General features: G+C 31.8%; 1 protein-coding gene across 4 annotated transcripts; it reads right to left on the reverse strand.

Annotated features, from left to right (window-relative positions):
- Positions 1-492: 492 nt before the first annotated feature.
- On the reverse strand, positions 493-14,186 carry LOC114762562 (uncharacterized). Of its 4 annotated transcripts, XM_028952068.1 has the most exons (10): positions 14,179-14,186; positions 13,504-13,507; positions 4,009-4,083; positions 3,658-3,798; positions 3,454-3,546; positions 3,240-3,366; positions 2,852-2,961; positions 2,111-2,191; positions 1,061-1,143; positions 493-921 (listed from the first exon to the last, which is right to left on the reverse strand). In XM_028952068.1, the coding sequence occupies exons 3-10, from the start codon at positions 4,039-4,041 to the stop codon at positions 702-704; spliced, it is 888 nt and encodes a 295-aa protein (XP_028807901.1). In that variant the 5' UTR covers positions 4,042-4,083; positions 13,504-13,507; positions 14,179-14,186; the 3' UTR covers positions 493-701. The 4 variants fall into 4 exon arrangements, with proteins under 4 accessions (XP_028807901.1, XP_028807899.1, XP_028807897.1 ...); XM_028952066.1 differs by lacking the exons at positions 13,504-13,507; positions 14,179-14,186 and having other exon boundaries at positions 3,484-3,546; positions 4,009-4,344; XM_028952064.1 differs by lacking the exons at positions 13,504-13,507; positions 14,179-14,186 and having other exon boundaries at positions 4,009-4,344.
- Positions 14,187-15,402: the final 1,216 nt, after the last annotated feature.

The raw sequence follows: 15,402 nt of genomic DNA on the forward strand, positions 1-15,402 counted from the left end.
ATTATAAATACTTATTATTAGTCATCTGCACACTTTGTACCTCATTAATATATCAACATATGAATTGCACAATTTATAATTGTTACAATTTATATCACTAAAAATATATATTCAAGTTTCTCAAAAATTATCGACATGAAAATTAGAAAAGATAACTGGGGATCAATTTAGTTTCTTTTATGAGTAGCTAATTATAGTAACCCGCATTATGAACTCTTGGGTATTCGGTACACGCACACAATCCCATCATTCAGTATCTCGTAAAAAGCTACGATTGAAGCTTCACTTGTAATCCAAAGCATCCGGATCCTGAAAAGCTTTATTAAACTTGTATTTCCCATGCAACCGAAAGCAGATGAGGCGGAACGCTGCAAAAATTGAAGCGGATCCACGCTGAAAGTGATTTTTGCAGGTCACGATTAATATCACATCCCCGTAATATAGTTCTATACGGAAATGGCAAAAGTAAGGAAGATTTAGGAGGAGGTTCTGTGAACTGAAATCGAAGGCTTTAAAACCAACATCAGATTTAGATATGGAAAACTTTTTAAGGTTCCTGTCATACATAACATTAGCCACCACTTCCAACATGTCCCTCACTTGTTCCTACATCTACATGTACATGGTTAACAATTTACTCATATCCAAAATTGCAAGAGGGCATGCTGCCCAAGTTGGTAGAGGAAACTTGGTTAGATCTTTTATCTAATGTTGCTGGTATGTCTTACTTTCCGGGTTATGGACCTGCCCATGCGAAGGCGTCGTGTTGTAAGGGCTTCTAATAGGACTGTTAAAGTATCTTCCACTGCTTCAGCTTGCTTATCCAATCCAATAGAGCTAAACTGTGGAAGAAGTTGAAGCTCAGAGAGAAGGCCAGCAGCGGCCGCTGCTGTGCAGGTACGGTCCCAGGATGGTTGGGGCCTGAAATTGAGTAGGAATACCGTAAATGGTCATGGATCACAAAGTAAAGAGATTATAACCACGATAGGAGAGCAACACAGGGAAGAAGAAGATGCCAAGAGTTCACACAGCAAAGGTACAAGTATTTTCACTTTCTCACCTAAGTTTATGCATGGCAGAAGCACCCGGAGTCAATGATATACAAGGAAGGTCTTCATCTCCCCATATAGAGTTTGCTTGGTCCTGATGAGAATAAAATTTCACAACACTTAAGTTTCAGCATCAAAAGAGCTCTATTTGGTAAAAAGTGTTCCAACTTGAACAAATTCATTCAAATAGCACATCTATTACACGGCCAGCTCCCATGGAGGTGTCATCAACAGAGTGTGAATACTACACTCCATCCTTTCCACAGTTCCTAAAGAATATTACACTCCCCAACGTGTCTACATCCCAGAGAGATTTCTCAGCAGGCGGCATCAGTTTCATTGAAATCGAAGAAACTCAAAACTTCAGAGAAATTTAGGGTTATGTTTTAAATGTCACATAACACATGGGCACTCTCATCCTAAAGATGCATGACCCAAATAAGATCAAGTATTACACAGAATCATCTATAAGGTGATATTTTTAATGTACTGGCTTTAAAAGATTGTCAGGCATAAATGCTCACTTTTCTCCTCAAAAGCATAATTAACAGATTATAACTAGAGGTCTAAGGTAGCTTCTCTATTCAAATCCATAACCAATAGTTGAACTCTTGTTAAATTTTCTTTCGCTTTCTTAACAATCGACAACTCATATATGAACTTTAAAGAGCCACGAAGACAACAGTCAGGAAAGTAAGAAAGCTTCCTGAGCGAATTTTGCCAAGATCAACTTGAACAAAACAAAAGTAACATGTGATAAGCAAAATGTACAATCCAAGCCAGATTTTAACAGGCATGGTCTAGAATGCAGTCTGTAAGAATAATCTTGGATTCAATACATGTTTGAAATGTTCCTTCCCATAGGATATTGTTGTGCATGGATAGCATAAAAGACATGGTTATTCTGTTTCACTAGTCATTTAAAAATATTAGAACCTGCAGTAGAATGGGATTTTATGATATCTTAGCACCTAACAAAGAGGAGAAAGATAATGATCCTATTCAACGAGGATTCAATCATGAAAACCTTGTAAACAAAACAAAATTATTGCAAAATTTACCTGAAGACGCCTGAACATTGCTGCTGAATTGCTCCATGTGCCATCAATTAAAATAAAATTCAGAGTCTTATCTTCTTTTGTCTGTTTTAACGCAAAAATAAATTCATTAGGTACATGCACTATATTATCAGCAACAAGAAGAATTGTCGTTCCCATTAACTAGAAATCGATTTTGAATTCTTACAATCCTATGCAACTGTAATGTATTCCCTTCAAATAACCATCCAACTCAGTTGTCACTGTAATGCCAGTCATCCACCTTATTTGGACTTTTAGTTTTTTCAGGCCTTCAGGGAGTGTAACGCTATTCTTAAATTATGAATATTCTTTAAATTCTTCACGTCTTTCTAGAAAATCTTCTAGTGGTAGATCCAAGTACAATCCAAAGGTAATTTTTATATTTTAGCATAAAATCTGATAAGGAGGGTGCAGCTAGGATGCTAGGAGGAGTTTCAAGCAATGAGAGAGATCAAAATTTATATTTTCTCATTTGCAAGAACGTGATACTAAAATGATATTCAACCTGGTAGGCTAAACGGAATTACAAAAGGTGGGTTGACGACTTGACATTCAATATATCAAATACAAAAATGAATTTGACCAGGTTGAAATAGATTAAACTGCTTCATGCTGCATTCCAACACACCCCTCAACGTCAGAGATAATCAACGCTCTAGCTTGCAGGTTAACAGAAGAAGGTACAGTAAGGAGCATAATATTAGGGCAAAAAAAAAATATAACCTTTGCTAGTGTGATTCCATAATTTCCAATTAGTTCCTGACCAAATGCACCCTGAACTGATTTTACTACTGCACTCTTGTTGGGATAGAGGCACCAAACATTGCCTTTTCCTGAATTTATAACAAAGTTAGCGCCAAAGCAATTTAACATAAATCACCAGATTTGGATGCTATAAAACACAGAACATGTTGACCCAACATGACAAGGCAGAACAACAAAATAATCGCCTACTTGTATCCAAATGAATATAATAACCAACTTTGGAAAGACTACCACAAGAGATATTAGACACGAAATTGTGTACGAGTAAAATATTAGTTCAACGTATCATTTGACTATATCATAAACAGCTACCATAAGCAATGTTGATTACTTTAAATTGAGAGACCTGCCAATTTAAATGAGTCCCACATGATTTCTTCATGTTCAGGGATACCAAAAAGGCATAAAGTTGCTGCTTCAACACCAAAGACTTGCCACAATATCTTTCCAGTGTTGTTTTGTCGTAGGAAATCCTGCAAATGACAACAAAAACGTAAATATAAGTAAAATGACAAAACATAAAAAGAGAACTGTAAGAAAATGACCAGGTATAGCTAAACCTTTGGATGCATATACAACCAAAATCTTACTCCAGGCCCCAGAGAACGAGATGTGACTTTAGAACACATACAATCCTCCATAGGAAGCCAGCACTGTGTCAATTAATAAAATATCCAGTAAGTGAAATTTTAAAGAAGAGAAGGATGACGCTTGATGCATCATCACTCATCAATATCATGTTCTAACCACCGCTACATTTAAACCTTCTGACAAAGATAACCTCTGCTTCCAAGCAAGCGACATGCTATTTGTCGAGCTGCGTAAAATTGAAGCTTTTTTTCTGAATCACCTAATGCCTGATATTTTACTCGATGTTTCTTATCTTCTTGAATTCCGAGATTTCCCTGAATTACAACAGAGCTTCCAAAAGTGAGAAGTTATCTGCAAAAGGGAGGCATTCTTGAAAACAGAGTTGATATTTCCTTTTACTGCAATGTCCCGTTCCAAACAATTTTTATAGTTTCGGTGGAAAATAAACGTGAAGAGGATCTGATAGAGTCCAATGCGAGAAGATCAAAGAGAAATGGATAATCGCAATGCTTTAATTGCAATACCTGAAGCTTCCCACCAACACCACCAAAGCTCATGTTGGCGTCAACTTCTTTCTCTAAGGCCTTCAAATCCTCAACGATCTCCATAACCATGGTGGGTAGAGGGGAAGTGGTGCCCCATCCCTGCCATTCCTGCAACGTAATGTCCCCTTCACTAGGATCTCCCATGCGAAAGGGAGCAGCAGAATCAAAAGAGAAAGCGATACGCGATTTTCCTCGTCGTAGGTCAAAGTGGGTTCTGCTCCCAAGTGAAGATTTTGGAGCTGCTGGGCATTTGACGAATAGGAAGGCCCTGGTGGCTCTGCCAGAAGCGGATAGCATCATGAAAGAAATAAAGCCAGCACATTACTGGTTCTTGTTTTTTTTCTAAGCATTTGGTTTTGTCAGCACATTTTGGGCCACATGGCCCAATTTGTGGTCTCTAGCTGGGCTTATTCGGTAATGACCCAAATAGTTTTGTGGAAAAACTGCCATTTCACCAAATGAAGAAGAGTACCCACCAACTTGAGCTCCCGGCATGAAGGGATGTAGACAACAATTACAGACGTAATCTCCTTAAAATTCCCCTATAGAGCATTAGATAATATATCAATTTCAATTAGATAAATTAGTTCACAAAAAATGATGAATATAAGGGGTGGGAAAAAAGTGAATTGAAGTTTTATATTTATAATTAAATTTATCTTCAAACTAGCTCTTATATTATATTACAAATGGGAGAGAGTACATATTTTTTTCCATATGTATTAATTATATGGAATATCAAGAATCAGGCATGTCATTCATAGATGATGATGGGAAGTAAGATTTTGATCTAAGTTTTGTCGCAATTAGGCGGAAGAAAGAAAAGGGAGGAAAAGAAAATTGCAAAAGGAGCGACAGGTATAACCAACTTTGTTGTTGACTATAAGAAGCTGACTCTTTTTTTTTTTTTTTTTTAAAAGAATCGATAAGAGAAGAGAGCGAGAGGCAAACAATAATGGCACATATTCTCTCATGAGAATGACAATTCAGTTAATGGCTTAGCTGTGGCAGGCAGTGCCTATCACTCCGCCAACCCTTCTAAGCTGAAATAGATTGGCATGCTTGCTTCTCAATGAGCTGCCAATATATATAATTTGAATGGCATAAAGCATGCCGTGGTCTCTTAATTACAATGAACGACATGATGACCGCCAATACGACATTGCCTTGGTTGGTATTTCCCAGATGCTCCTGGCAAAGCCATATTTATGCTCATTGTTGGGTGTTACTGTAAAGAATGACAGAAATTACACGGACCGAGCGTTGACTTTTAATTATTAATTACGATCTCCAGTGTGTCGGACTTTTCCTAGGCCGTCAAGTTTGAATATTATTGCTGCTAATAATCACATGGCCCGCTCACATTACCCAGCCATCTGTTTAACTCCTCTCATTAGGAAGCTTGACTAAATATACAGGTTATATTTAATTAATTTGATTATATTAAAAAAGTTAATTAAAAGAAATATAATGTGTTTTTTTCTAAAACAACATAATCATTTTCCTTAATAGTAACCCCAATCCTTAATACTCCTCCGGTCCTAATTATAAGACCCAATTGACTTATTTGAGGAGATTAAGGAAGTAAGTTAAGTTGGTTATTTATAATAAATAAGTGTTGTCATTCCTAAAATATCCTTGCTAATTAAGTATATTGGCTAAAACTATCATTATTAGAAGGATTATCTTGGAAAAAAATGCATAAATATAATAGACAAAATGGATTAGGGTCTTATAATTAGGACCAAATAAAAAGTCAAATGGGGTCTTATAATAAGGACCGGAGGAGTATATATATATATATATATATATATATGAAACTACAGAGTCGAATCATTGCCTTGTCATCATATGGAATTTTATCCCCGATTTTTTGTTTTGCTCCTAAATCCTGCCGACCAAGGAAATCTTTCCTGTCAGAGAGACGCCTCTTCTTTTTATATATGTGTGTACATATATGGGCCGTCAAAAAAAAAAAAAAAACAGGTGGTGCCAAATATTACCTCGAGTAATTAATATAAGAGTCAGTACAAAGTTAAACTTCATCTTAACTCTATTTATCCAATTAACTCTACCAATTACATATGTTAAGAAAGTGTATATCAAGGAATAGTCTCAATCCAAATTATTTAAAAGATTATTTTAGAAAAATCAACATATTTTTAACAAGTAACTAATTCAGCTGTTTTTCTTAATTTATTTAAATTAGTTAAATAAATCTTATATTAAAAATATGAGGTAATATTATTCTTTTATTTGGACACAAAGTAAAAATATGCATCCTTCGTATTCTATATTATGTTATATATTTATTCAAAAGCTTTTGGATTCTGAAATTTGTGAGTGTTTGTAATGTTGGACACGCACATATCATCAACATTCATTTTAGATGTGACGCTTTCAAGATGCATGTATTTGTTAGTAATGTTTATGACCAATTAATTATTTGTATGATAATTAGGAATATTAAGGATGAGAATGTTCAAGAGAGAAGCTTACTTGGTTAGAATTAGTGAGGGAGAAGAAAGGAACCAAAGAAAGTGTTTAATTTTTGGGGGCCACTTGCCTACCTTTCTAATTTTTGGATTACAAGATAAGATCTGGTGATTATTTTAATTGTTTTATGTATATTTATATAAGGATATGTCCACTAAATAAACAATGTATCTTCATAATATCATAGCTTAAGCCCCAGTTGCCTCCGATGGATAAGCTTATCAATTAAATATTGTAAAATCGGCCATAATTGTGTTGTCATAAATTAATTGTCTGCATAACATCTTGAGGAAATGACAAATAAAGACCCTCCAATATGCAAAATGACGGATAGGTCACCTGAATAAATGAAATTACTCACAACACAAGGACCGGGTCTCAAATTGCCATTATGAAATCATGACCAAATTACCAAAATACCCCTCTTTATTTTTTTTTTTAAAAGAAAGCCACTGCCTCTCCGAAATCTAACGGCCGGACGCCAGAGCCCCCACCACCCCGGTTGCTAGTCGCCGGAGCTCCGATGCCGACGGCCGGTTCCGGCCACTGCTGACAGCCTTCTTTGTTTTTTTTTAAATAGGGGGGAAGTGAGGTTGGGGGGATTTGATCCCCCAACCTAATACTTCCCAAAATTAGGAATGACTATTGAGCCAACAATTTTTTGTCAACATTATAATGCAAAAAAAAAAATATAAGTTAACTCATTTACTCTTGTTCCAGGTGATAACAACAATACATTTGGAAATAATAAGTTTTGATTGTAAAATAACACGTCTAGAATGAAAATTTAACAATATGTTTTTTTTATAACAACAAATTTTGTTGCAGGTGATAACAACAATACATTTGAAAATAACAAGTTCTGATTATAAAATAACAAGTCTGGGATTAAAATCTAACAACACGTTTTTTTGTAACAACACACTTTGTTTCAGGTGATAACAATAATACATTTGGAAATAACAAGTTCTAATTATAAAATAATAAGTTTGGAATTAAAATTTAATAACACGTTTTTTTAGAAAATTATTTATATTATGATTTTGGAAATAAATTATTTATAACTTATAAAAAATATTTTTAATATTTATTTTTCTAAAAAATACTTTTTAATCTATATATCTATACAACTCATTATAAATCAAACTACTTCTTATAAATTATAAAGTATTTTTAATTAAGTATTTTTAATCTATAAATTATAGTATAAATTTTTATATTATTTCATTCTTTAAATATTAAAATTTATTATTAAGTATTTAAATATTATAGTATAATTTAGTATTTCATTCTTTAAATATTAAAAATAGTTTTTATATTAAAGAATAAAATCGTATTTTTAATTATAAATTAGAGATAAATTTCATTTATAATTTAAGCAACCAAAAAGTATTTTTAATCTACAATAAATTGTACTATTTATAATTTATAAGAAGTAGTTTGATTTATAATGAGTTGTATAGATATATAGATTAAAATTTAAAAAAAAAATAAAAAAGTGTGTTGCTATTTTCCCTAAATTTTATTTATAAATTTGAACAATAAAAAAGTATTTTTAATCTATAATAAATTATACTTTAAGTTCTGATTATAAATTGGAGATAAAAATTATTTTTTTAGCAAATTAAATAGATTACAAATACTTTTTATAAGTTATAAATAATTTATTTTTCAAAAGTATAAATAATTAATTGTTATAAAAAAAGGTGCTGTTAAATTTTAATTCCAGACTTGTTATTTTATAATCAGAGCTTGTTATTTCTAAATGTATTATTGTTATCACTTGAAATAAAATGTGTTGTTAAATTTTAATTCAAAACTTGTTATTTTATAATCAGAACTTGTTATTTCTAAATGTATTGTTGTTATCATCTGGAATAAAAGTAAATGAGTTAACTTATTTTTTTTTTTTTGCATTATAATGTTAACAAAAATTTGTTGGCTCAATGGGCATTCCTAATTTTGGGAAGCATTAGGTTGGGGGATCAAATCCCCCCAACCTCGCTTCCCCCCTATTTAAAAAAAACAGTTGCAAAAAAAAAAACAAAGGAAGGCCACCGGCAGTGGCCGAAACCGGCCGCTGGCATTGGAGCTCCGGTGGCTGGCAGTCGGGGTGGTGGGGCTCCGGCGTCCGGCCGTCGGATTCCGGAGAGGCATTGGCTTTCTTTTAAAAAAAAAATAAAGAGGGGTATTTTGGTAATTTGATCATGATTTCATAATGGCAATTTGAGACCCGGTCATTGTGAGTAATTTCATTTATTCAGGTGACCTATCCGTCATTTTGCATATTTGAGGGTCTTTATTTGTCATTTCCCCTAACATCTTTTCCTTTTTGTTTTGTTTTGTCTCTTTTCTCTTGCTCATGATCGCTTCCCCCAGTTGTCTCCATTCACAAGGTAAATACTACTTCCGTTTCTAATTATAAGAGCCAGTTAACTAATTTGAGAAAATTAAGAAAGTAAGTTGAGTTAGTTATTTGTCCTAAATAGGTGTTGTCTTTCCTAAAATATTCTTACTGATCAAGTGTATTGACTAGAACTATCATTACTAGAATGACTACTTTGGAAAAAATATATAAATATGATAAACAAAGTGGATTGGAGTTTTATATTTAAGATCAAAATAAAGTCAAACAGGATCTTATATTAAGGACCGGAGGTAGTATAATAGATAAAAATTGTGGTTTTGTATTAAAATCTACCGCCACGTGGTATTTGAAACATTTTTCTACTGCCTACCATTTTCTTTCATTTTTACTTGTTATTTGTTAAAGAAAGGGTTCCTCATAATTTTAAAATAACTTCCAGATTTATATTTTCAGAGAATCAATATTTGTAACTAAAAAATTTTCTGAGCAGACATTTGTAAGTTGTAACTAATAAATTAAAGTGTACCTGAAGCCAAAAAAGTGTTTTTTTTCCCCCTAAAAAAATTAATGCCTCTGTGTGACGTCAGGGCCCACGTGTACCCACCGGCGGGGGAAACACCATGTTAATTTAAAAAAAAAAAAAACATATCATAATTCAAATCCTCATGATAATCAATAATGGAGTATGACCAATAATAATAGTGATAGTAATAATCAATAACCGAGACAAAAACAATAGACGCCTCCATTGGTTTATGGAGTGAACTGAAATAAACAAGATAAAATGACATAAAAAATTGAAAATTATAATATTTTAATCTAAGCACGTGAGAAATCAAAACTTTATAAGAGAAAGTAGTGCTTAGTATAGTATTATGTAAATGTAATCAAATGACTAAAATATTTTTATATCATATTTTTTAAAAATATATATTAATTTTCTTTTGATATAAAAAAATATATATTAATTTTGTCATTACTAATTTATAACTTATTAATAAATAATTTATCATGGTTAGTACATTTCTTATCATCTGTTATTTGTTAAAGAAAGGGTTCCTCATAATTTTAAAATAACTTCCAGATTTATATTTTCAGAGAATCAATATTTGTAACTAAAATTTTTGTAAGCCAAAAAAGTGTTTTTTCCCCCTAAAAAAATTAAGGGAAAATGACAATAAAATACCACTTGAATTCTAAAAGGACAAATAAGGGACCTGAATAAGCAAAATGACAAGGAGGTCACTGGGAACCAATCTGGAATTAATATTTTCGGCCAAAAGACCAAAACGCCCTGATGAATGCGGGAAGACCGAAAGCTGAAAGTGAGAGAAAGGAGAGAGGAAGACCGACGCAGTGAGAGAAAGGAGAGAGGAAGACCGACGCTGATGAAATGCGGGAAGAAGGAAAGAAGAATGTTGGAAATGCTATTATCTTACTCCTTCGCATCACCATTCTGTAGAGATTGTTGATTTTGGTTGTGGGAAAGAGGATTTGTAGTGAGAGAGGGAGTGAACCGAAGCGGAAATCAGCAAGCAATTACGTAACGTAACTGCTGTGATATGCTTGCTGGTTTTTGATAAATCCCATTACGTGAATGGTAAATTTCACTATACATGTAGTTAATTATGAATTTTACAAAATACATATTGTGATTTATAACTTTTGTAGTGAAAGTGACTACTTTGTTAATGGGTTTTGCAACCTGTTTTCAGGAGATAAACAACTTGTTTGTAAAAACTAATAAAATTTCACGCTAAATTTGACAAAACGTATAGTGGGATTTACAACTTCCGTAGTAAAAATGACCACTTATTCAATGGGTTTTGTAACTTGTTTTCAGGGATGGGCAGCTTGTTTCTAAAAACTAATAAAATTTCCTACTAAATTTGACAAAACACATAGTGAGATTTACAACTTTCGTAGTGAAAATTACCACTTCTTAAATGAGTTTTGCAACCTCTTTTCAAGGAATTGGCAACTTGTTTCTAAAAACCAATAAAATTCCATGCTGAATTTTACAAAACATAGAGTGATATTTACAACTTTTGTAGTGAAAATTACCACTTCTTAAATGAGTTTTGCAACCTCTTTTCAGGGGATGAGCAACTTGTTTCTAAAAACCAATAAAATTCCATGCTGAATTTTACAAAATACACAGTGATATTTACAACTTTTGTAGTGAAAATTACCACTTCTTAAATGAGTTTTGCAACCTCTTTTCAGGAGATGAGCAACTTGTTTCTAAAAATTAATAAAATTTGATGCTGAATTTTACAAAACACACAGTGATATTTACAACTTTTATAGTGAAAATGACCACTTCTTAAATGAGTTTTGCAACCTCTTTTCAGGGGATGAGCAACTTGTTTCTAAAAATCAATAAAATTTGACGCTGAATTTTACAAAATACACAGTGATATTTACAACTTTTATAGTGAAAATGACCACTTCTTAAATGGCTTTTGCAACCAGTTAATTCAACGTGACTACAAAAGTTGTCACTTTTATTAGTTTTTACAAACAAGTTGTTTATCTCCTGAAAACAGGTTGCAAAACCCATTAACAAAGTAGTCACTTTCACTACAAAAGTTATAAATCACAATATGTATTTTGTAAAATTCATAATTAACTACATGTATAGTGAAATTTACCATTCACGTAATGGGATTTACCAAAAACCAGCAAGCATATCACAGCAGTTACGTTACGTAATTGCTTGCTGATTTCCGCTTCGGTTCACTCCCTCTCTCACTACAAATCCTCTTTCCCACAACCAAAATCAACAATCTCTACAGAATGGTGATGCGAAGGAGTAAGATAATAGCATTTCCAACATTCTTCTTTCCTTCTTCCCGCATTTCATCAGCGTCGGTCTTCCTTTCTCCTTTCTCTCACTGCGTCGGTCTTCCTCTCTCCTTTCTCTCACTTTCAGCTTTCAGTCTTCCCGCATTCATCAGGGCGTTTTGGTCTTTTGGCCGAAAATATGAATTCCAGATTGGTACCAAGTGCCTTATTTGTCATTTTGCTTATTCAGGTCCCTTATTTGTCCTTTTAGAATTCAAGTGGTATTTTATTGTCATTTTCCCAAAAATTAATGCCTCTGCGTGACGTCAGGGCCCACGTGTACCCACCGGCGGGGAAAAACACCATGTTAATTAAAAAAAAACAATATCATAATTCAAATCCTCATGATAATCAATAATGGAGTATGACCAATAATAATAATAATAATAATAATAATAATAATCAATAACCGAGAAAAAACAATAGACGCCTCAATTGGTTTATGGAGTGAAATGAAATAAACAAGATAAAATGACATAAAAAAATTAAAAATTAAAAAGTAAAATATTTCAATTCAAGTACGTGAGAAATTAAAATTTTATAGGAGAAAATAGTGCTTAATATAGTATTATGTAAATGTAATCAAATGATTAAAATATCTTTATATCATATTTTAAAAAATATATCAAATTTGTCATTGTCAATTTATAACTTATTAATAAATAACTTGTCATTGTTAATATATTTTTTATCATTTGCTATTTAACACTTATAATTATTAGTTTACAACTTATCAATAAACTTTTTGATACAAGGACATTTTTATCATTTGATTATATCAAGTATCACTTCCTCTTTTAAGATTTTGACATTTTAGATGCTTGAATTAAAATATTATAATTTTTAAATAAACAATGGGATTGAAATTGAAGAAAAAAAAAAAGCAGCGAAATATTGTTTATATCACTAGCTTACAAATAATTATAAAATAATAAACTCGTATGGCCTCATCCTCATTATTTTGCCTGGTCATCATCATTATTTTGCCTGGTTTAGTTTCCTTGTGCTATTACCAAGCATGGTAGGGTAAATATGATTTATGTATGTCTTTTTAAAATCAACAATGCTAATTAGATGTAAATATTTGAAACTTATTCAAATTTAAGACTAATTTAATGAGTTAAACAATTTAAACTTTTTTCCCCATTCTAACATGATGCTAGTTAAAAAGTTCTCCTTTCAGTATTTATTATAAATTTTAAATAATTAATTCAAAAATAACAAAAAATTAAAATTAGTTAAAAGAATAAATAGGTTAGAAATATACTTTTGTTTTCAAATATATTCTTATCATAAATGAGAAAAATGATGAAAGAAAATATGTAAAAAATGTAATAAAAAATATTATGATAAGGAGAGAAAATAAATAATTGAGGCCAAAATTTGTCAAAAACACATTAGATATTAAGACAAATATCAAATTAAAGTTTATAAAATGAATAATAATTATTTCCAGATTTGAAGCTCACAAGAGAATAATGTATATTTAGAAATTTATTTAAAAAGTAGGTCTTCAAATCAATTTAAAAATACAGTCCGTCACTAAAGCAACCAAGCCTATTAATAGACTTCAAATCTTTTAAAGGCTGTATCTTTTTTTTTTTTTTTTTTTGGGATTGTGGAGGAATGCTTTTTCCTCAATTTTCTAAGTGCATCTTTATTCTTTTCACAGTTCACACTGCCTGTCTTTAAAGCGACGGCCACATTAATTTATAATTATTTGCTGCCCTGGTCGTCTTATGCCAAACTCATCACGATAGGCAATGGCTGGTGCAGAACAACAAGAATTTAAAGATATTAATATTATCATTTTTTTAATAATTTAAGTTTAAAAGACTAAAAAATATATTTCTTAAAATTAAGAAATTAAATTAAAATCTTATATAAAATTAGAGGACTAGGTATACTTTAGCCCCACTTAAATTTAGGACCAAAAAATCTCACTGCATGTGACTTGTAATAAATATGGGAGTGGTACAATATGTACACTTCTTGATAATTAATAGCTGCATTAAAATCTGAATATAAATACATTGGTGAACAAAATGCATGGAACCTAGCTGCTCCTTCTCATTCTAAATAAAAAAAATAATCACTTTAACTAGTATGTGGAATTTAAAAAAATAATTAAAAATAATTGGAATATACTAATTTTACTTTTGTTTTAGCTGTTAATTAAAGCTATGTAATTCTATAATATGAGCATTTTAGATGGGGTCATATGCCTTGTGCTTCCGTTTCTGTTTCGTGGCTGCCCTCAACGTTAGTCGTCTGGCTTTTCTATCAATAGAGAATAACATGAAATTTGACCTTTATTATGTCAATAGAGAATAGCGTAAATAATACAACTGGCTATACAATTGATATTATTTGTATTACTAGTAATATTCATTTATGACCTGTTTTTCTGAATTTATCGTAAATGCGAAACATCAAACTCATGGAAATCGTTTTGCGATGGTTAGCTTGTTGTACAACTCCATTATTTAATTTCCATCTCTTCAAGTTTCAACTCAACCACACAGAATATAAAGCCGGTAGGGCAAGCAAATAAATTGCTGATGTCAAAGCCACGTCTTGTAATATTTACTACTCAAGAAATTCAGAACATTGAAACTGGATGACATATGCCAATGGAGAGTTGGATCTAGCAAGAGTTACTCTCCTACAACACGGTAAATTAATGTTCAAATTTTTGCAAGAAAATTTGTCCGGTGTACTGAACAGAATTGTCTCGGATAGATATGAATGAGATTTTACTAGATCATATATTTATTGATATGGATGATTGTTATTATCATTATTATTAAACTGCAAGTGGGGTTTGGACATTTTATGGCCTACATATATGAGACATTTATGTTTATTGTTTGTAAGTCTCGCTCTGTTCATTTCACCTGACAAGATTATACTACCTATGGTTCTTTATGTAAAACCTTATTTGACTTTTATTTTGGTCTTAAATATAAGACTCCAATCCATTTTGTCTCTCATATTTATACATTTTTTCCAAGACAGTCCTTTTAATAATAGTAGCTTTAGCCAATACACTTGATTAACAAAGATATTTTAGAAAAAACAATACTTATTCAGTATAAATAACTAATTTGACTTCTTTCCTTAATCTACTCAAATTAATCAACTAACTCTTATATTTAAGACAGGAGATAATATACTTTATACAAGTGAAGAAAATTAATTTCTCAAACTCGATATTTTCTCGGTCGAAATCATAACACTTGACATTTTTATATAAACAAAATACGTGCTGTGCTATTAATTAGGAATGGAAAAAGGTAATTTTGACGTGAAATAATGGAATTAATTATACATAAAAGCCTACTAGTACAGCAGTTTTTTTTTAATCATGACGATGATAAGGATAAATGCATGCTTAAAAAACAGACAGGGGAACGCAAAATAATTTTTTGATTGCCAACATATACAAGTGTTTTAAACTTCTATATACCAAATTTGGTGAAGTCCGTTAATCCACATGGCCCAATGTTTTGAAATCAGAGGGAACATCATTATCTACCAGATCAGAGACTTTCGTGCGGAGGAAAAAGAACACGTAAGAAAGAAAGTGATTAATTGTAATTAATGATTATTGACTTTGCTTAATAACTTAACAATGACCACTTTATGCCCTGCTTCCCATG

The sequence above is a fragment of the Neltuma alba genome, unplaced genomic scaffold (genome assembly GCF_004799145.2).
Source record: "Neltuma alba isolate B1F8T4 unplaced genomic scaffold, ASM479914v2 tig00011219_pilon, whole genome shotgun sequence".
NCBI classification, from domain to species: domain Eukaryota; kingdom Viridiplantae; phylum Streptophyta; class Magnoliopsida; order Fabales; family Fabaceae; genus Neltuma; species Neltuma alba.